The sequence below is a fragment of the Takifugu flavidus genome, chromosome 15, assembly GCF_003711565.1.
Source record: "Takifugu flavidus isolate HTHZ2018 chromosome 15, ASM371156v2, whole genome shotgun sequence".
Lineage (NCBI taxonomy): Eukaryota > Metazoa > Chordata > Actinopteri > Tetraodontiformes > Tetraodontidae > Takifugu > Takifugu flavidus.
In genome coordinates this window covers 14,238,128-14,259,366 of record NC_079534.1, presented here as the reverse complement: position 1 = coordinate 14,259,366, position 21,239 = coordinate 14,238,128, and the positions used below count along the sequence as shown (strand labels likewise).

General features: G+C 54.0%; 1 protein-coding gene across 1 annotated transcript in view; it reads right to left on the bottom strand.

The window, feature by feature from the left end:
* cdh2 (cadherin 2, type 1, N-cadherin (neuronal)) overlaps nucleotides 1-20,888 on the bottom strand; it is a 42,557-nt gene extending 21,669 nt beyond the window's left edge. Inside the window, exons 1-2 of the mRNA XM_057056442.1 lie at nucleotides 20,606-20,888; nucleotides 19,239-19,347 (exon numbers count right to left, since the gene is read on the bottom strand). Coding sequence (XP_056912422.1) covers nucleotides 19,239-19,347; nucleotides 20,606-20,665 — 169 coding nt within the window. The 5' untranslated portion in view covers nucleotides 20,666-20,888. The remainder of the gene's footprint in view (nucleotides 1-19,238; nucleotides 19,348-20,605) is intronic.
* Nucleotides 20,889-21,239: the final 351 nt, after the last annotated feature.

The following is a 21,239-nucleotide window of genomic DNA, read 5'->3' as shown; positions in this document are numbered from 1 at the left end:
AGCAAAGGCAGACGGTGGACGCGGCACGAAGTTGCCCAACGAGGAAACGTTTCAGCCATTTTCTTGGGGATTATTACTCAGCAGTTCCAAGCGTTTGTACATCTCCTCTGTGGTGATTAGGAATAACATTTGTGGAGCGCCGTTGTCAGTCAAGTCCAAGCTAATGACGAGCTCAGGTAGGGGCCGATGCGCTCCACTGCATCCAATTACAGTCCTGAGCACACACAGGACACGCACCGTCCATCCCACTTCCCTTCCTTCTTTTAAAACATGAATGTTTGTGCACACACACACACGCACACACGCACGGGCAGGTGGTATAGAGCCACAAAAGGACTCTTTGTAAAGTCATCAGTGCTGTTTTTCGAAACAATTTTGTAAAAATGGAAAAATCTAATGTGCATCTCCAGCACACAATCCCAATAAAAGCTGTTATAAGGTGGTCGGGCTGTGAAGCCGGAGCCTTTCTGTCATGTTCCACAGTCACGGGTTCACGCTGAGACTGTGAAAACAAGGTTAATGGAAATGCTGCTTCCTCCGTGGCGTGGAGACGTCAGGGTGAGGAGGAGGAACGGAGAGAGGCGTCGCGTAGATCTGCCGGGAAACAAAGAAAGACGGGCTGACAGCCTGAGAGGGAGACGATTATCCTGAAGATCCCGTCGCCACTGCGCCTGCGCCTGAGAACGCACGCCAACTTTTCAATAAGAAATCATTTAAAACTAAAAAAATTAGGGCGTGTCTGCGTTTGAGGGGCTTTGATTTGAGCTTTAAAAAGCCATTTAATTCCCGTTATGCCGGCTGCCAGCCTCCACGGCCGACTACAGCTGTCAATAACCTTATAAAAACAATGGAGGGTTTCAAAAGGTTCTGAAACCTGTCAGCACCCAACAGTTCGCAGGGAAATGGAGGGGGGGGGGGGGCGAACTTTACAACAATGGCGGCTAGAAAAAGGCTGCTTCCTCGCAGAGCGGGATTAGGGCGTGTGCGTTTGGCTCGAATCAATACGTGTCAAATTCTGCTTGAAACACAATTAGCCCCCGCTTTAAAAAAAAAAACAACACAAAAAACACACAGGAAGGAGATTAAAGAGGAGCTGTGCGTTCCTCCCCGAGAGCGCTCACGTTCTCCTCAGATATGTGACAGCTTGTTCTGTGCGGCTCCAGTCAGGAGGCAACAGAGAGGATTTACAAACGCCGTCTTAATGTGTCAACCAAGCTTATCTCTTTGTACTGCGTTTGTTCCTGGAGATATCAAGCTAGCACCGAGATGTCGAACGCCGCTTGCTGTCGCGACCTGCTTGAACCCCCCCCCCCCCCCCCGTAGTTAGGTGATCAAGCGGGTGACTGGTGGGGCTGGTGGTAGCTCCGCTCCATCTGTGGAGAACATCGCGTGCTTTCTTGAGGACAGATAAAAGCTGCACACTTCCAGGAGATGAAGAATATACATTCAACTGTGGGCTTTGTGGGCGGGAGGCGTTCATCTCAGTGTATAAAAACACGGCTCTGATGGAGACGTCTCCTCGTGCACCTCAAAGCACATCGAGATTCTTTCACCGAGACCACGCGTCTCACACAACATACAATTAGAGTCAAAACCAGGGATGCACGAGGCACCCGAGGCTGACGTCTGTCACTTTCCAACGCCGCGCTTTGATGATGAAAGCAGGGTCAGCGTGTGAGCGTAAGGCGAGCCAACGGGGTGCGGGGGCGGCCAGTGGCGTGATGGCGGCGGCGTGGATGCGTACGGAGCGACTCTTCGCCCCACTGTTGATGCAGGCTGACGGGAGAGTCTCAGTGTTAGCGATAGCAACACATGCAGCATCAGGTGTGAGCAATTAGCCTCGGCACTGCTCCAGCACCAGGAAGTGGCTCCTTTCATATGTGTTATCAGTGGTAGAGGGGCAGTAAAGCATTACTGTGGGGGGGTGGGGGTGGGGGGGGCTGGACTGGTCAGAGTCACTCCCTTGTAATCAGCTGAAGTGAGTGGGTTCACAGAAGGATCTGTGCAGCTGTGCTTTATTACAAACACAATGAGTCCCAGATTAGAGGAACTGGAAACTGGAGGGAGGGGAGAGAGGACCATGAAGGGGCTGGGGGGGGGGGGGGGGGGGGGGGCAGGGGGGTGAAAATGACTCCAAACACATCTGTCCTCACTTTGTCTGCCGTTACAACACACAACCACAAGCATGGCTGAGTACAAATCAGTCTCAAATGTGGGCCGGCCGCCTGAAGCGTTTCCAGGCCTCGGCTCTTCCGCGGTCCCGGTGGGAATCATCCGTCGCCCTGCCGTGGCAGCGGCGTCGGCCGGGCGACGCCGCCATCGCCCGCGGGGGCACAAACGAGCAGGTGGCGCGCACCGGCCGACAAACCCTTCCATTTGGAGCAGCGACGGCGGCTGAATGAATCCTGGAGCCGCCGCGGCCCTGAAGGTGGAGTCCAAACATTTATCCAAATGCCTATTGTGCAGCGCTGACAGAGCGAGACGGGTCGGAGGGGGGAGTCGTGGGGAATGTTTGGTCAGCGGGTCGGCAGCGGTCATGCTTCCCGCTCTTTAGGTGTGCACATTCGCACTCTCTCTCCGCCAGGTGGGTTTAAAGTTAAAAGAACGTGGATATTCCACTATAGCGGTCGGCTGGGAGTCACGTCAACCTTTCAAAGTGGAGCCATCCTTTAATGGGAAGATTCCCAGAACAGCTCAGCCAGAGTGATTAAACATCAAACCGCGTTGTTGCGGCCTAATCCACCACGTCTTGGTGCGCGTCCTCCGTCCTGCTCACGGAGACGAGAGGAGGCCGTCGCAGGATTAATCCCACAACAAGATAGATTTGAGAAGTGCCAGAGTGACTTTGGGAGAGGAAAGAGTCCCTTTGTTAGAGTTTATGTGGCAACAACAATGGCCGCGGTTCATTTAATGCCAGGCTGTAATTATAATGGGGGGGGGGGCTGATATGCTGGCCCGACCCCTCCAGCAGGGCTCTGGTGCAGGCAGGATGCATCACTGCTGCTTTGCTGGTCAAGCTGCAGGGTCAAACCGTTTCAGGCTGGGGGGCCATTTTCATTAAAGCTCCGCCAGCCCAGCAGCAGCACAACGGCCGATCCTCTCAACAGGAATTGATCTTTTCCTGAAAACACAGCACCAGCGACAGCAGAGCTCGGGTCCCCCCCCCCCCCCCCCGACCATCAGGCCTGTGAATATCTACTAAACCCATTTTAACTGATTAACCAGGTTACCGTTACTGGCTGATGCATCGTGGCAGCGGGGTTATTAGAGATTATTTAACCAAGAGTTGGTTCGGATGAATGTTGAGACCCACACAGGCAACATGCTTTGGTGCTGGTCTTCTGGGGTCAGGTGTTGTGTGGCTGCTTATTAAACCATCCGTTATGTTCGGGCCCCCCAGGAGCAGGCGGGGCGGCGGCAGTAATATACATGCAGCCTCCAGATGAACGACCTAATAACTCATTACATGGATTCAATAACGCATATCTAGAAGCCTGCAAAGCTGTTGATGGGAGTCGTAAAACCGTTCCTAATATCCGAGTGTGTTAGAGATGAGCGCGGCGAGCAGTCGGGCTGTAACTCACCGTCCACGCCACGCTAACGCCGCGCTTGCAGATGGGGGCCGCATCTCCGCAGCCTCCATAAATAAGCTCCATTCCTGCTTTTACAAGCTCGTGTCAGCATGGACCCTGCACATTCTCCAAACCACCGCCCCCCCGGCTGGTTCCAGCGTGTTGCCGTCTGCTTTCGAAGGTCATTTGTGCGCGATCAGGTGCTCCGAGGACACAAACTTGGTGGGCGTTCTGGCAGAATGTGGCGGAGACGGGAGACCGTGAGGTCAGACGCCGCTGCCCAGCTGTGTCTGCTGACACTGCGGACCCCCCTTCCAAGCCACCCGCACATATGGTTTCAATCGGAGCCACGGCGAGGTTTTAAAGCACGCAAAGGTCCATAAATTTAAAAAATAAAAAAAAGCCAGATTCACTGAAACATAATAAAACACATCCCGACACTTTAATGAGTTAAAACTGGTCTTCTGTGGGACTCCAACTGCCAATTATTGTGCTAAACAAGCGGTCGTATCGCGTAACGTTGTGTTCAACCATCAAGTTTTAGCGATACATGTCAGAGCCCCCGGCTGTTATTGGTGCACAAATTCTCTGGTCCTTTCCTTTAAATGCATCACTCTGCTGTAAATGACGTCTCTAATAGTCAGTCAAATCAACATAAAAGCCAACAAAATGGGCCTAAAACGCAGTCCTAAAGCACAGGAGCCATTAAGTCCAGCTGCAGAGCTTCCATTATGGAAGTGTCGACCTGGGTGTTGGTGTATTCATCACGCCTGCAGGGGAACGCGGCTCTGCTTAAAGCCCGCACAACAGTAAATAAATGCTAGCTCTTTTTTCAGCTTACTGGCTGGGGGTGAGAACTTCTCCAACTCTCAAAACCAGAATAAAATAAAGACACTGAACAGAGTTGCAACCAAATCCTTCCCCCAGTCGCTCATGGGGACGGTTGAGGTCGGCCCGGTCCTCCCTTCTACACCGTGATAAACACCCTCACACACACACACACACACTTGTGCAGTGGGCTGCATCCAGAGTTTACGGCCGTTGCAACAGATATGAAAATCTAGCGTCAACATAACGTGTGGTAACGAGCCCGGATGGGAGGCTTCCCTTATTGGAGGCTTGAAATGGCAGCAGCAGCTTCGTGATGAGGTGGGTGGCTCCGCTCCATAGGAACTAGCACCACGCGTTGTTGCTTTGGGGGTAAAAGGTGCAACTTCATGGTCAACTGATACACTGTCTGGGAAAGGGCGTTGTCCCTGAACTCCCCCCCCCCCGAACCCTTTGTATGCAGCGACAATAACGGCATTTTAGTGTGTGGGTGGAGGCGGTAGGTGGGATTTAGTTACCTTTTCAAATCCTAGCTTATGGGGGTATAAAGGAAGTGGCATGCCAACGCTTTGCGTGCGCACGCAGGTCAGGAGAGTAAACGCGCACCCACAAATTTAACATCCTGGCGTTAGAACTCGAGAGCACGCGCACCTAAAAGGAGGCGCGCAGAGAAAGTGATCCACAGCGCTCCTTGTTTGTACACTCATTTGCATAATGTGGGCGTCCCCGGGTCAAAGATCAGCCCCAATCAAAACTCCCTTTGGTGGAGGTTCTTGCAGCAGGCAGGAACTGGATGCCTTCTCGCCCGGCGGCGTCAGAACGGCTCCAGCATCCTAATAGCGCCGGCCCTTTGTTCACCCGGCCTGAAAAGAACCCTCCACCAGCACTGTAACTGGAGGCAGCCGGCGTATCGGTTTGCAGCCATGAGAAAGACGAGCTCGGGAAGGGCAGAGAAACTCAGCTTCAAAAGTCCTTTACACAGAAGCAGCGCACTTCTGGTTTCTGCTTCTGGTCTGTTGCCGGTGTGTCATCGAAACAAAGATGTGGTCGGGGAGGGAATTTTTCAACATGCCTCCCAAGCACAGCTAGGCCAAAACATAATACTGATGTTCATTTTCACATTTCTTCCCACAATAACTGGGAAAAATGTAATTATTGCGATGCCGGATATCATTTTCCATGAACTCGGCAGTTGTTTTCTGGCTGGAACAGGGTCGCCAAGTGGTCTCCATCGTGCCAGAGGGATGATAATGAGGTATGCTGGCCTCACAGCAGATAAATCTGAAGTGGCTGCACATGGGATGCTAGCAGATATGCTGTTGCATTGTGGGTTGGAAGGGGTGGGCTAGAAGAGGATAACATGACAGCTGGAGCAACCCGGAATACCAGAAAGGCCTGGAAGCACAAACATTTGCCTTTCTGCCTCACTGGAATTCACATTAGGAGGTCCTTGGCATTACAGGAACCTCCAAACCTGTGACCCGGTGACAACTGCGCACGGGAATTAATGACCCGAACACGCATAACGGAGCAAATGGTGACGACAGGTATGTTGGAACTCGATCCCTGACGGCGTGCCGGGGATACATTCAAAATCCACGTCAGGACGGCCCCGGGTCTTGGAACCAAGTACACGTTAGCATAGCAAGACGGGAGAGGGACGAGAACTTGGACCAGGGGTGAGTTGAGAGATCCCGTCGGCACCATAAATCAATCCCAGTAACAAAAGGGTCACGGGATCGTGCACCAAACACAGGAATGTTTGATGTTTCCGTGGCATGTGTCCCCCTCCATCACGCTAAAGTCGTCTGTCCAAACAGACCGGAGGGAGCGAGCTTTCAAAGATTGAATGTAGCATATGGAGCGGGCCAAAGGGAGAGGGAGGGGCACCCGGGGGGTTCGAACTGGTGCCATGAGCCAGGACAGCGGGAAATTCATATGGAATTCCATTCTACCTTTTATGGATGTGGGACTGTTTCGCTGGGAAGAACATTAAACATTTTACAGGTCTGCAGCAGGGCACTTAAACAGGAATAAAATGGGAAAGAGGTAAATAACGGGAAGAAAATCACCTAACGACTGCTAAAATCCAATTCCTCTTCCTTAAGCTGCCTTGGAAGGCTCTCTAGACCCTGGGCCACAGGAGGAACATATGCCTCCTCCATCTCTGAACATTATGGGAAATCAGAATGTGGGAATGATACTCCCCGAGTATCCAAACTCAGAATCCTGTCTATCACGGCCACATTAGGACATATGAGACAGGAGGCCCATCAGACATAATCAGCCTTATCCTTTTCAGAAAACGGCCATTAACCCCCCCCCCCCCCCCCAGCCGTCAGTCCTCAGTAAATGAAGCAAATGAACGGCGTCGCCAGCATTCCAATCAAAGCATCAAATCATGGAGCAGCGTCGGCCTGGTGAGGGGATTAATCCCCCGCTACATTTCTGCCCCCAGTTAGCAGGGAAAACTCAATTATAAATCATTTATAAAGGCAGCGCTCGTATCGGGTTCCACCCGCTGAACGCCGGGATCGTGTTCACTCCGGCTACGGGAGGTTTTCTTTAAGAGGGGCGGGAGACACAGGCGCATTACTCACGGCCATTTTAGTTGCCCCTGACAACGGTGGGCTGTTGTGAAGGAGGCCTCCCCCTCTCTCCATTTAAACTTGCCCGTTTTCTTCATTTTGCTCTTCCTCCCTCCTTTTCACGGGAGACTCCAGCCTTTTTAAAGAGCCCCCCCCCCCTTTGTTACAGACACAACCACATTATCCGTGTCGAATCCGTTGGAGGCAGCCGGGGAAAGTCGATAGGGACCAAATAGATTCTCTGCTCGCGTGCGTCTCCCGAAGCAGCAAAAGTAGGCGCAGCTCCAAACAACTGGAACTTTTTTTTTTTTCCCATTATTTGATAAGAAGGAAAAGAGGAAAATCACTTTCTACATCAAATGCAATCTTTTGGTGCGTTCAGCCAAGATTCATCCAGGAGCGAGGGGGCCCTTTCCAAACGAAACCGTTTGCTTTGTTTGGAATCTAATCCAACGGCCACATGAGAACGTGAGCGGTGCTGGCAAAAATAAAACCTCCGGTCTGTTTTAGCAATTAGCACCTGTCAGCAGGCTCTCACCCCCCCCCCCCCCCTGTCATACAGGTGTGATAAAGACCCAAGTGTGACCTGATGAAAGACACACCGCCAGTTTAGGGCCGGTCGTTTCCCCTCATGGTGGCTCTTTATTTAGCATAGCCCGAGGTCGGATGCTAACCAGCAGCCCTGACAGCAGCGCCGGCACCTCGGCTAAAAATACACCGGCTGCTTCCACCTCGGCTTGAGGGAACCAGTTTTTCCCACACAGACGTGAGACTGAAGCTCGGAATTGGACGCGTCAGAGAGGAGAGGCGCCACCTGTGGGGCGGCGGGCCTCTGCTCTCGTCGGTGGTCAGATCTGTGGATCTGAGGGGGAATACTAACGCCAGCCTGGGCCTCCGGGCCGCTGGACCCCGGGCCTGGTGTGGAATCACAAATGAGCGACTTTGACAGAAAATACATCAGCTTATAGATAAAAAAAAATAGGGCTAAGGGTCGAGTAGCCGAGGAGGCAATGAATATAGAGGTTGGGGGATTTTCAATATGACAGGGGGTTGTTATTTGCTGGCAGCAGCGAGCCCTTTGCAAACAAAGGGCCTTTCATATTTCCTGTGAACAGAGACAGAGACTCCCATTAATCCCAGAGGGAGAGCTCATCGCCGGCTTCTCCTCCACACATAAATTACTCTTCTTCTGCCCTTCCTCCCATTACTATTCAGTGTTTACAGCATAAGGAATAAAATTAAGAGGGTAGGGAAACCGGCCGCGCGTCTCTACGATGTTCGGAACCTCTGGAACGTGCCCAGAGGCGCCCGACAGCCCGCGGAACCCCGACGTTCCCGACGTTCCCCCTCGTGCCGTCTGTGATCAGTTCCCTCCGTTCTCATTGGCCCAGCTGTTGTGTTTTGAGACCCACTGCGACAGGAGGAGGATGCGCCAGTTCCCTCTTATCTTGCACGGAAAAGTGTTCAACGGTGGTGCGCAGCCGCTCGTGCACACGTGCTCACGTGCACAGACCTCTTGGTGGTCTGATAGAAAGCATGAAAAGCAGGTGGGGGGGGCATCATTTCACCCCTGTGGCAGGAGGAATGGGAGGACGAGGAGAGAGAAGGAAGAATGGAGGTTAGAGACCAGGAAAAGCAACAAGGACCAGATTTTCCTTTAAGTGGACTGTGTTCCAGGTGTCGCCATTAAAAGGGATTTATTCAACTTTCATTCCAAAAATGTCCACTTAATAACAGCGGTCAGGACTTTGAGTCCCTTTAATGTCCAGAAAGATCTAAAAACCGACTCCTTATCAGATCGGGCGCCCTGTCAAACAGCCGCATTCCTCCTCCTGGTGGGAATATTCACGCCTTAAATCACAGAACCCTCGCGGCACCTCTGCGTGAGCGACCGCCGCAACATTTCTGTTCTAAAAGTGCCGCATTCATCACGATAAAAAAGGAATAATCACCATAAGTTTTCCAGAAGTAAGCCCTGAACACACCATTAAAGCTCATAAATAAATATCATTTCAAACACTGAATAATGAGCTTTTAAAGCCATGCAGGAAGGAACGGTGTGTGTGTGTGTGTGTGTGTGTGTGTGTGTGTGTGTGTGTGTGTGTGTGTGTGTGTGTGTGTGTGTGTGTGTGTGTGTGTGTGTGTTCACAAAGCCTTGTTAGTGTCGGCTGACCTTCCCCATCCCAGACAACACAGTCTTGGTAAAAGGGCCGTGTGTGTGTGTGTGTGTGTGAGAGAGTGTGTGTGTGTGTATGTGTGTGTGTGAGTGTGTTCAAACAGGTTCACTATTGTTTTTAATAACTTTAGATGAGTGTGAGTGTGTGAGTGTGAGTGTGCGAGTGTGAGTGTGTGTGTGTGAGAGAGAGAGTGTGTGTGTGTGTGTGTGTGTGAGTGTGTTCAAACAGGTTCACTATTGTTTTTAATAACTTTAGATGAGTGTGAGTGTGAGTAAGTGTGCGTGTGCGAGTGCGAGAGTGTGTGTGTGTGTGTGTGTGTGTGTCATCAGCCTGATGGTCGATGCCTTTGCCGCCCGCCTCCATGGAGCCAATATTGACTGAGCAGCGAGCAGCAGCTTTCTCAGCGCTGGTGAGTTGTGTGCTGATAAAAAGAGGAAGTGAAAGTTCCTCAGACGAACCACCAGTCATTTAATTTAAAGTCCTTCACAACCAGCTGCAGCGGTTCCCTTTGATCGCTGCATTAGCTCATTATTGGGGCCAGTTTGCTTTTATTTTGCAGGGGTTTTCGCAGCAGATTTTCCTGGCGTTGCTAACGCCTCCGGTTGCTGCAGCAACATTAGCTCCATATTCCACCAGTTTGATCTGTGGGAATTCTCGTGCACTGTTTGATGATCTGCCTGCGCTCGTGCACCGAGACAAGGACGCTCGTCTGATTAAATGACCCGGACGAGCAGGAAAACAGAGCCGTGCATGCAAATGTGGGGGGGGGGGCATTTCCTCCTGACAAATTAGGTGTCATTAAAGGAGAGCGCTCGGCGTGGAGGGGGACCACATCTGGATCCAGCCCTCTCATCTGGACCACAGGTCACAATTATCAGCCTGGCTTAATGAGCTGCCTTTATTAGACTTTTCTAGATCATTTATACTTGTTTTATGTGCTGCTCAAAGGCTGCTGCTGTTGCCAGGCTATGGAAGCACGACGGGGATTTTAAAAAAAGGATTTCTTGGGGAAAAGTTATTGAAGTTTGCATCATGGATCTGAATGACAGCATTTGTCCTCATTCTGTAACGGCGGGCTGAATAACCAACGAGTTCTGTCTCTGTGGAAAAAAATAACAGCGAAACATAATTCAGTGATAAAGGAAAAAAAAGGGAAAATGGGCAGATGGAGCATTTAAAATATGGGAATGGTCCCAGAATTCCCGTGTACTGTAAACAGAAGTCCTGCCAGTTCCTGGTGCTCTGCTGCCAACTCCAGCCCCACCCAGAGCTTCCCAGGACGTCTCCACCTGGACGTCTCCACCAGGACGTCTCCACCTGGACGTCTCCACCAGGACGTCTCCACCCGGACGTCTCCACCAGGACCTCTCCACCAGGACGTCTCCACCTGGACGTCTCCACCAGGACGTCTCCACCTGGACGTCTCCACCCGGACGTCTCCACCCGGACGTCTCCACCAGGACCTCTCACCAGGACGTCTCCACCGGACGTCTCCACCAGGACGTCTCCACCAGGACCTCTCCACCAGGACGTCTCCACCTGGACGTCTCCACCAGGACGTCTCCACCCGGACGTCTCCACCCGGACGTCTCCACCCGGACGTCTCCACCAGGACCTCTCCACCAGGACGTCTCCACCAGGACGTCTCCACCAGGACGTCTCCACCTGGACGTCTCCACCCGGACGTCTCCACCCGGACGTCTCCACCAGGACCTCTCCACCAGGACGTCTCCACCAGGACGTCTCCACCCGGACGTCTCCACCCGGACGTCTCCACCCGGACGTCTCCACCAGGACCTCTCCACCAGGACCTCTCCACCAGGACGTCTCCACCAGGACGTCTCCACCTGGACGTCTCCACCTGGACGTCTCCACCCGGACGTCTCCACCCGGACGTCTCCACCAGGACCTCTCCACCAGGACGTCTCCACCTGGACGTCTTCACCTGGACGTCTCCACCAGGACGTCTCCACCCGGACGTCTCCACCCGGACGTCTCCACCCGGACGTCTCCACCAGGACCTCTCCACCAGGACGTCTCCACCAGGACGTCTCCACCAGGACGTCTCCACCTGGACGTCTCCACCTGGACGTCTCCACCTGGCTACTCTGGGCTCCGCTGGCCATCTTGTCTGCTCCTGAACCGTGCGTGAACTTCAGCGTGACCACCATGTTTGGCTCCGCCCCCATCAGCTGGCACCACTCGTCCCTGGACCCCCGCTCGAGGTAGGAGCTTGACTGATTCCGGGCCTAAAATAGCCCACCCACTCATCGCCCCCCTGTTGCCCACCGGCGCCTGGTTTTTCCCTGCATGCATTTATCACCCGCGGTACATTTTTATAAGCGCTCTGCCTGAGCGTGCGAATAAATCCCCCCCAAACACACGAGCGTGCGCTCTCAAGCGGGGGGCGTTTAAAAGCACCGCTCCTCTTACCTCGTCCTCCGGATTCACTGCTGCCAGTAAACAAACGCTGGAGACGCGACCCTCTAAATGAAGACTGCGGTGGAAGACGGCAGCTGGGACGCGACGCCAGACGCCCATACGGACGCCGCCACACAAGTGGGGCTGGTCGTTTGTGCCCACACAAAATGGCCGCCGGAGGCACCATTTCAAGTGAGCGGGGGTTGTTTTGTGTCCACGCCGGAGATACGGGAGCCACCATGGAAGGGAGAGCTGCGACCCACAGTGCGTCACCCCCCCTTTAAGACACCCAATCCCAAATATGTGAACCTTGATCAGCCACCAGAGGACGGGCGCGTCTTCATTATTTCCACTGAGACCAACAAAGCTACCAACAACACATCAGCCATTAAAATGGTTTCAGCTGAACCCACATCAGGGATTATTCTAAACACAAGTTAGCATGGTAGCATGGTAGCATGGTAGCATGGTAGCATGTAGAGCTGATAAAGGCGCGGCTCCCTCGCCTCCCACGAGGCTCCACTGGCACTGGGCTGGATTTCCATGAGCTTTATCTTCTCTGGCCGTGGTCGGACATTTCTTTGCATTTCAAACAAAAGGTTTCGTCAAAAGACCGAGACGGAACGACACAAACTGCTCCGGTAAACTGAAATTAGCCAAGGCTGAAACTCATTGTCAACGTGATCATTTTTAAACACTCCTGCACTGACGACTCCATTTGTTGCGCAATTTGCAAACAGGGCCAAGCCGCCCCTCTGGTAGAGAAAGGCCGGTCCGCTCTGGGATGGTTCTGGAATACACACCCAGGTACAGACCTGATAACGGTACCAGCCTCACTCATTACCGGGGGCGGGAGGGGGGGGTTGTTTTTCCTTTCTCAACCTTTCCAGCCTTCCTGGCCAAGTCAAGCACGCCATTTTGGAAGAGTGTTAATCCATCAGCCATTTCCCACGCTGGGTCCAGACCCATTTCGGGGCCCTGAGAGGTCGACGCAACAAGACCCCGGCTGGCTGAAACGTGCCTGTAATCGTGGTAATATACAGCGTGAGATCAAAGCAGAAGACAAGCTTCCTCCCTGGCTTTGATTCACAGCCCGGCATGTTAACAAGCCCGGTCCAGGAGGATCCGACTGCCTCCATCACCACTGACAGGCGTGAAAGGTCAATAACCTCGGCTCGGAGCCCTCGTATGGTTAGCGATGCCATAAATTAATGGTTGAGGTCGTTATTCCAAATTCTTTAAGTCGGCCGAAGGAAGCTTATCTTCTACAAAGGTCACAGTGTTTGAACACTTCTTGTGAGTCAAGGCTGACAGAACCTCTGTGAGCCCGGGCAGATTGGCTTCTCGCCGTGGGTTTGGACGGGAGGTCGAGGGATGCCGGTAAATGGGAACCTCTGGCATGCTGCAGCGCCGAGGTGGATTCTTCTGTACATAATAAAACGGATCCTAATTCCGGAGGACGTGTGATTCACTGTCGGTTTCTAGCGCCAACGCACGTTTTTGTGTTAATAACCCATTTGTGTCACACTTGGATGGACTCGCTTTAAATTTAGCATGAAATCAGAGCTACTAGATTAAAAGTAAACCACTTTCAGCGTTGCCGTGTTTACCTTCGGAACGCACGCGCGCATCCCGACGGCGTCTCCGTGATTTAGTGCGGCGGAGTGGCGGCGATCTCATTTCCATCCCATCGTGCTCGTGGTTCCAGGACGAGCGGCTACTTCTGCCTTCATTAGCCTCTCCGTGCTCCGCGCGGCCCGTTTGATAAACGTTATTTAAGAGCAGTTAATACATTAACGGACATTTGTCTCGTCACAGCAGTCCCCCCCCCCCTCGGCTGATCCGCCCCCCCCCCCGTCCTGCTGAGCAGGCACCGCTACAGGATATAAAGTGGCAACACGCCGCACGCTCTTTAATGCCTCAGCAAATATCGACGACGCAGGCGAGGCGACGGGGGCTGCAGGTCAATCCCAAGGCAACGCCTCGTGACCGGGGTCGCTGGAGACGCAGATGGCGGCTCACATATGCTCCTCTGATGAGCCAGCATTTATGGGATGTTCAGTTCTTAAGAGACTGTTGACTCAGTCTTGGAGTGGAGCGATAAACCAGATTACGTAATCACGCGGACGCGGCGTTTCTCACATTCCCCCCCATTGTTGCACAAATAACAATTACATATTTTACTAATGGCTGTAATAATAAAATGAGCTGCAGTTAATGCGGCGGCTGCCGGAGGAACAGGCTGCAACAGTCCCCGCATTGCTCATTTAGGTCAGATCAATTATTGCGAGGAGCCAGAGAAGCTCTTCCCTCGTAAAGCACGATGGCGGTGGGGGTGGGGCTGCAGATAAAGGGACGGATCAAAGCGGCGGGGGTGGGGGCGGGGGGGTGTCAGACGATGCATTCAGCAACTCTTCACACGCCGGCGTCCAGCGAGGTGCTGCTGTGTTGAAATTGAAGCCCCCTCTGGAACACAACCCGCGAGCGGCGTCGCAGCACCGTGGCCAGCGAATGTGCCCCCCCCCCATCAGATTTCTCCTCTGCTGTCAGAGGGAATAATATCTGGCTAATTGAGGCGGCCTCTTCGGCCCAGCGCGATGTGAGAAATCTGTTTCTATTCTCTACAACTCCTCCAACACCAGCAACACCTCTATCTTCAGGCGAGCGCTAGCTTGACCCTGCGCGCGAAGACGTCCAGGCGGAGGAAGCTCTCTCACAACGCCGAGGCCGAACAAAGCAAGAAGCGAGAGAAGTGGCGCGGGGAGGGGCACCCCTTCACGTGCACGCTCATGCCAAATCCAGCAAGATTTTTTGCTTTACTTCCACCGAGCTAAATAGAATGAGAAAAGCTAGCGCAGCAGGGACGCGAGCAGGGAGATGGACGGAGATTAGGACAAAAAAGGGCTTTCCCTCTCCACAAGTCAGTCGCTGTGGAGCGAACGCAGGACTCCGCAGGACTCCGCAGGACTCCGGGGTGCTCAGGTGCGGGTGCACGGTCTTCCAGGTGCGAGCTGGCGTGTCCTGCTTCCAGCGGAGCTCCGGTGAAGAACGGCAGTAACCCAGATATGAGACGGCATAAACGCAGGAAGTCGGGTCAATACGGCTATTTATACTCAGCCTCATTAAGCAGCAGGGGCAGCACGTCCTGGGTGTTCTCCGTGTCAAATAAAACGCGTTAGAGCCGGTGTTCCTACAACCCATTTCCCCAGAACGACCCCAGCTCCCCGGCGCTCCCCGTCAGGGACGGGATTTTGGAGAGGAACGACCGTTTTCTCGGCGACAGCCGTGAACGGAAGAGCTCAAATCGGTTTAACAGCCGCTTCCGACGGAGGGGCGCAGGTGTGATGGCGCACCAAATCACCTATAAAACCCCGCCGCCGCTCCGACCTGCGTCCCGTCCCCGTAAAATGGAGATGGGACAACAGACGAATCACCAAGTTGACAGGGTTCCATTTGGCGTGGCGGTCCGAACCCGCCGCCTCCTGCTGGCCGGAACAATCAATCCTACCAGGAACCATCTGTACCCTTCTACAAGAGGGGGAACAAGCTAATTATATTCCAAGGACAAACGTCACAAACTCCCACGGACATGAAGGAGAGACACCTCAGCTAATGTCCAGCGTCACAATCACACAGCCGGGTGCCAACAGCAGAGGGCAGGGCCCCCAGCTGATAAGAGCCCTATCAGCAGGGCTGACGAGAGGCTGTTAGGATGATGTCGCTGCCTCAGACACGCCGTTGGAGCGCCCGTCCCGACCGCTCGGGACCGTTTCCAGACTAACCTCGGCTGTCGTCAAGATCTGGAAGCCAAAAAAAAGGAGAGCACTCCCATGCTTTAATCAAATCCCACTATTTAGAAAGACCTTTTGGGTGTTCCCAGCCAGATTCCTACTTAACAATAACACTTGACCGACCAGCACAATAATCTGGGTCATGGGGGCGGGGGGATGTGGGCTGATAGCAATAAAGAATAAAGCAAATTCAAACAGACAGTGAGACTTTAGCTGCGAACTGGAGCGCAGCCTTCATTACAAGGTATTGATCGCTGCAAACACAGACCCTGGATTCATCGATCTGCTTCCAGGGAAAAAAAGGAAAAAAGAGGGAATGGGGCAATGAACTGCTCTGACTGGAACTGCTGCCTTAGCAAACACAACTCACACCAGGCTGAAGCCGCTCTGCTGTGTGTGTGTGGGGGGGGCATGAAACCAGCATCGGCTCTGAAACAATGATTGGCAGCAGCTTCACAGCCTCCTGTTGCTCTTCATTTTTCCCCTCTCCGAGCTCAAGGACTTTCACATTTGAATGTGAGGAACGCCGTTGTTGGCTGCTGAATTATTCAGCGGCGCCGGAGACGCTGACTGAGACCTCGCACACCTCAAACGCCCAAAAAGATCTGACGGCAGAAGCCCGACCGTCGCTCCGGATTCAGCGTCATTCCAAAAGTTCCCAATTTATGGAGCATTTTATGGAAAAGTCGTGGTGAGATGTTCTGGAGAGGGACCCTTCCGGGGTCGCACTCATTAGACGTCCTCAGAGGTCAGAACAACACCGGGGGGGGGGCGGAGCATTTGTGGCACCCCTGGTGACGGGGTCGGGACCCCTTTGACTGGTTTCATTCAGCTCCTCCTTACCAGTAAACCCCCACCGGTATTCCCAAATCCGTGGGCAGGAGGGAAAACAAGCGCGTTGCTAAGCGCTCGGCCCCGTTTACAGGACAGGGTGAGCGAGGTCACGTCTCAGCAAACACCGGGGCCCCTTAAACACGTCTGAGTGGCCCCAGCTGCCCCCCAAACCACCGACGACCGAACAGAGCAGCACAACCACCCGAAAATGGCTTCACATTGGGGGGGGGGGCTGGGCCAAAACAATGTTGTGTTTGTCAGAGGGGCGAAGCAAAGCGGGTTCCTCGAAACAAACCCTGCAAGGAGCCGTAATTACACCTAACGATGGATTCAGTGGAAACTGGGAGACGCATATAGGCCACGGGAGCCTTCCAGTTTATGTTCCAGCCACTGACGGTGACATTAATTGCTTCAATCACAGTACTAAACTGGTCAGCTGGAAATTCCCCCCCCAGCACAGCTCGCTGAGCTCCAGACGCGCTCGGATTTAAAGGACTTGGACCGAGGCTAAAGAGGACCGCGGCCATGCTTTCCCTCCACTGTTGGAGCGCCAATAATGGTCCAAAATAAGAGTCTGTGGGGGTGGAGATGAGGAGGATGGAAGCAGAATAGGTGGTCGGGGCATGATGGGGGGGTAACAGCAGCAGAAGACTGTGTATTAAGCCCAATTAGGCTTTTGGGCTTTTCATTAACCCAGTTTTTTCGGAGCGGGAAACCTCTGCTGAATAACGCTGGGAATGACTCACTAAATGCTGGGAACAGCAAAAAAAAAACACGGCACAATGCGTGTCAGCGCTCCAAAGCCACCGGAATTCTATTAGATGCCCGGGAGCACGCCACCCGCAGCTCCAGCCCACCTGAAATTAAACGCAATTTAGCAAAACGAGGCTCTTTATTACCAGAGTAAACGGGAGCCGAGGAACGACTGCAAACATTTCCGGACTTCAGCCGCTTCCTGTCTGTCGGGATGGTAATAACCAATCAGTCCCTGCATATCAGACCGGGTCAGATGGACCCGTGTTAGCTAGCAAGGTCGTGAGAGCAGACACTTGATGAGCCGGAGCCTCGCCGGGTTCAGGTTTGTGTCTGCTCGGCCTTTAACGGCTTCTCACATCACATATTTTCCAAAGCAATAGTTGTGCTTCCTGGTACCTCCACAGGCTGATATTAAAACGGGAACGTTTGGCCGGCTAATAGTGCAAATTTGGCCTTAATCTCAAAGTGTGAGATTAAATCTTTCATCTCTGATAACTAGCTGTGAACAGCCGTCGCTGAGCCCACAGGATGTCTTTAATTATGTGCATACGGAGACCGTCGTTTACACAGGAAGTTCCTCCATTTCCAGCTTCTGCGGGGGGTCAATGACAGTATCGACTTGAAGGTGACGGCCTAAAAAAAGGGCTGGAATTCTTGGAAATCCTCCTCAGTTTTTACAGCTGGAGGAGCAGTTCAGGCGACAGCTGAAGTCGCACGTTTAGAATCCGGGGGTGTGTATTCTGGACCCGAGCACGTAGATTAGGATCACTCCTGGTTGTTGTTAGCATGTTAGCATGAGCCGCAGAAACCTCCCGGCAGCCAGAGATTCCCAATTATCAGAGTTAATGAAATGCAGGGAGTTTTCCAGCATTAGTGAACCACATGCAGCTCCCAATGTGTCACCTCCTGGTCAGGAAACCATCTCCGAGAGCAGCATGGGGACGGAAAGATTGAAAAACTTCCCAACGTGGGGGCTTTGTCTTCCAAAATGCGCCGGGAGAGCTGTTCATTAGAGGATGCAGTTCCATTACCATCGTCACAATGACACAGGAATGCCCCCTCTGTCAAGGAAATCTTCACAGAGCAACAGCTCACTGGGGGAGGGGGAGGCAGAGAGAGAGGGGGGAGGGGGGGGGGCAAACAAAAGGGAACCCGATTACCCCCGGTCACGGCTCATCCACGAGCCACAAGAGGGAAATCCATCACCTGTGGGATCAAACAGAAACTCGTGCAGGAGGTGCGGCCCAGTGAAAGCTGCACCCACCCATGGAAGCGCTCTCCTTCCTCCCTCCCTCGTTTCCTAGACGTTGAGGGGCCCCCGCCCCCGCCGCCGTGACTCACACCGACAACGGCGTGCAAGTTTTGAGCGCACGCTGTGAAACCCAGCATAAGCGCGGAGGCATTCTGGTCCAGATGACCTCAGGCTCCGCTGTCTCTGATGGCACGCTGGTGATATATTCCAGCCTTTACGGCTCTCCGCGGGCCCGCGCACCGCCGCACGGCCGCCGCTTCCTCCTCGTTTCGCCCTCGTTAAAATTCAGGAGAAGCAACACCAACTGCTCACAAACGTATTTGTCACCTTCTTAGTTGCAAGATTAGTCACAATTGCTTGAAACAGGCACTCTGAGGGATCCTCAACCCTCCTCACTATCGAGTGTGGCGAGCAGCGCGGCACTATTAGCACGCCGCCCTAATTGGAGCCCTTGGGCGGCGAACTCGGTCAGAAACAGGAGGAAATGCAGGCGGCGTATGGCTCAAACCTGTCAGGAAGTGCTATCAAAGCAGGAAAAGAGGATGAGACCTGACTGGTACTGTAAGGAATCGATGCCGCACCGCCAGGCATCGGATGTTTAATAGCCGGGCTGATTAAAGTTGCATAAGTATTTAACTCTGCGTGCCATTGATTTTCATTCGCCGCCATTCAAAATGCCCCCAGTGAATCAACAAGGCCCTCGTCTCCCTGACGATAACCCCAGACAGCCGCGCGTGCGTCTCATCAAAGTGTTCATCAGAACACCCCCCGCCCCCCCAACGTCTGGCCGCCATACATCACGCAGCGTTAGCATGTCAGCGGCACGGATGAAAGCTCTGGAAAGTTGAGCGGCGCGGCACGCCACCCCGGGAAAACTAATGCTTTAAATGTGCCGGGGTTGTTCTGATCCTCCTTCAGATGTAAAACACAGAGGCGAGCGTGCACGTCTGACACAGCCGCCGACGCACGCACGCACGCACACACACACGCACAACAGGCAGGAACGCTGCGCCACTCACCGTGGAAGAGGGGCCGGCCTTCCTCGACGGTATCCGGCAGCACAACCTTGTACGTGTCTTCCGAGAAGCCCGGCTTGCATGGTGGGGCGCCCCTGCCCTCTGCTGCAATCTGTAATGGTAGGGGGGGGGGGGGGGGTGACTCATAAATCAACCTGCAAAAAAAAGCACTCTGTTGCCCCCCCCCCCGCCCCCCAAAACCTCTTGGTCATGTTCTGAAATCCCCACAGTCGTACAAAAGCATCTGTTGTTTTTATAGCAGGGGCTGCAATTAGGATAATGAGGCCAAAAGGGTTAAGCATTAGCCAGAAAGCATGGCCAGGCAAGAACAAGCCCCATTTGTCCCCCCCCCCCCACCGGAGGGGCCCGGGCACAGGGGAGAGTTACGGCCGACCCTTCCCGGGCAGTTCCTTTAATCGACATACTACACTTGACATGACCGGCTCGGAAGGAACGGGAATATCAACCTTCTCAGGGAAGAAAAAGCACCGACTGGGATCGACTGACCTCATTTTGGAGAGGGAGGGGGGGGGGCTGTGGTTTCTGTGGGATAAACAAGGTGAAAGCCTAAAGTTGTGCACAGGCCGTGCACGACTGGAGCAAACACTCTGGTTACCAGCTCCGTCCAAATTAACTACATCATCCTCCCGCTGGGGGGGGGGGGGGTGAGGGGCCTGGCCCCGGTGCCTGCCTGGCACTCTGAAAATAAAGGAAAAGGATCCGTGCCTTTCCCAATCACTGGAATTTAAATGGAAAACGCTGGCAGACCGGGAGGAGGAGCGAGGCCGGAATTCTAGTCTGTTACAGCAAGGACACCGAGGGGGGGGGACATGTCCCCCAATTAGTGATAAGAGAGACGCCGAGCTGTCCAACAACCACCCGACCTCTGCGCATGGGTCGCCGGGGCCCCCGGTCGGTGTGGTGGGGTTTAAGAGACAACCAGAACCGTCCCGTCGCTCCGCTCCCGAACATGTCCGGGATGCGCTGACCGCCGCCGGTCCAGAAAGAAGATGGACGCAGCTGCGTTAGTGGGGAACTTAAAAGTCAGCACGAGCGAGCGCAAACTGGCTCCATGTCGGCAAGAACCGGCCCAACTTCCCGACAAGAGGAGCCCGCACGGAGCCGCTCCGGCCCGGCTCCGTGCGTGCGCGACGCGAACCCATTAACGCTTGATTTAATTGTGCGTAGCTAGCATAATGAAGCCAGCTTAGCTAGGGAGGCGGGCGGGCGGCGGACCCGGTACAGTCCCAGCCCGCTTTGGACCCACAACGCCACGGTCAAAGTGCCCGCTCGGAACCCTCGGTTCGGGCGTCCAACTCGGCGACCGCAGGAGCACCAGCCGCCGAAGTGTCCGGTGGAAGTCCGCTTACCTGCAGTCCGACCAGGACCGCCAGCAGGAAGAGCCCGCTGCCCGCGTGGAGGGAGAACATCGGCGCGCCGCTTTAATCCCCGGCTTCGGGATCCCGGAGAGCAGACTCTTGTCGTTCGAAGACGAAGCGCAGAATATCCGTGTGGCTCAAGAAAAAGTCCCTGTGCGACAAAGACGGGAGCGGCGTCGGCGGAGAGCAGCCTGGCGGTCGGTGTATCCAGTCAGCAGTGACGGAGAGCAGCGCCTGGTACTGAAGCTGCTGCTCCCTCCCATCCAGCCCAGCCAATGACTCCCGCAGCCAGACACAAAAACCAGCCCACCCCGCTCTGTCTCCCCCTGCTGGCCGCGGAGAGAACTACACCTCCGGGGAGAGCGGGGACGGGAGAGGGGCCTGGCTCCGGGAGAGGGGCTCGGCTCCGGGAGAGGGGCTCGGCTCCGGGAGAGGGGCTCAGCTCCGGGAGAGGGGCCTTGCTCCGGGAGTGGGGCCCTGCGGTAGAGGGGCTCGGCTCCGGGAGGGGGGCTCTGCTCCACGGACGGTGGAAGAACGACGCTGCCTTGTTGTCATTTGTAAATCAGAAATATTCCTCCTCAAACACCACTTAGGCTATTGTCAAAATAAGGAGCGCAGATTGAAG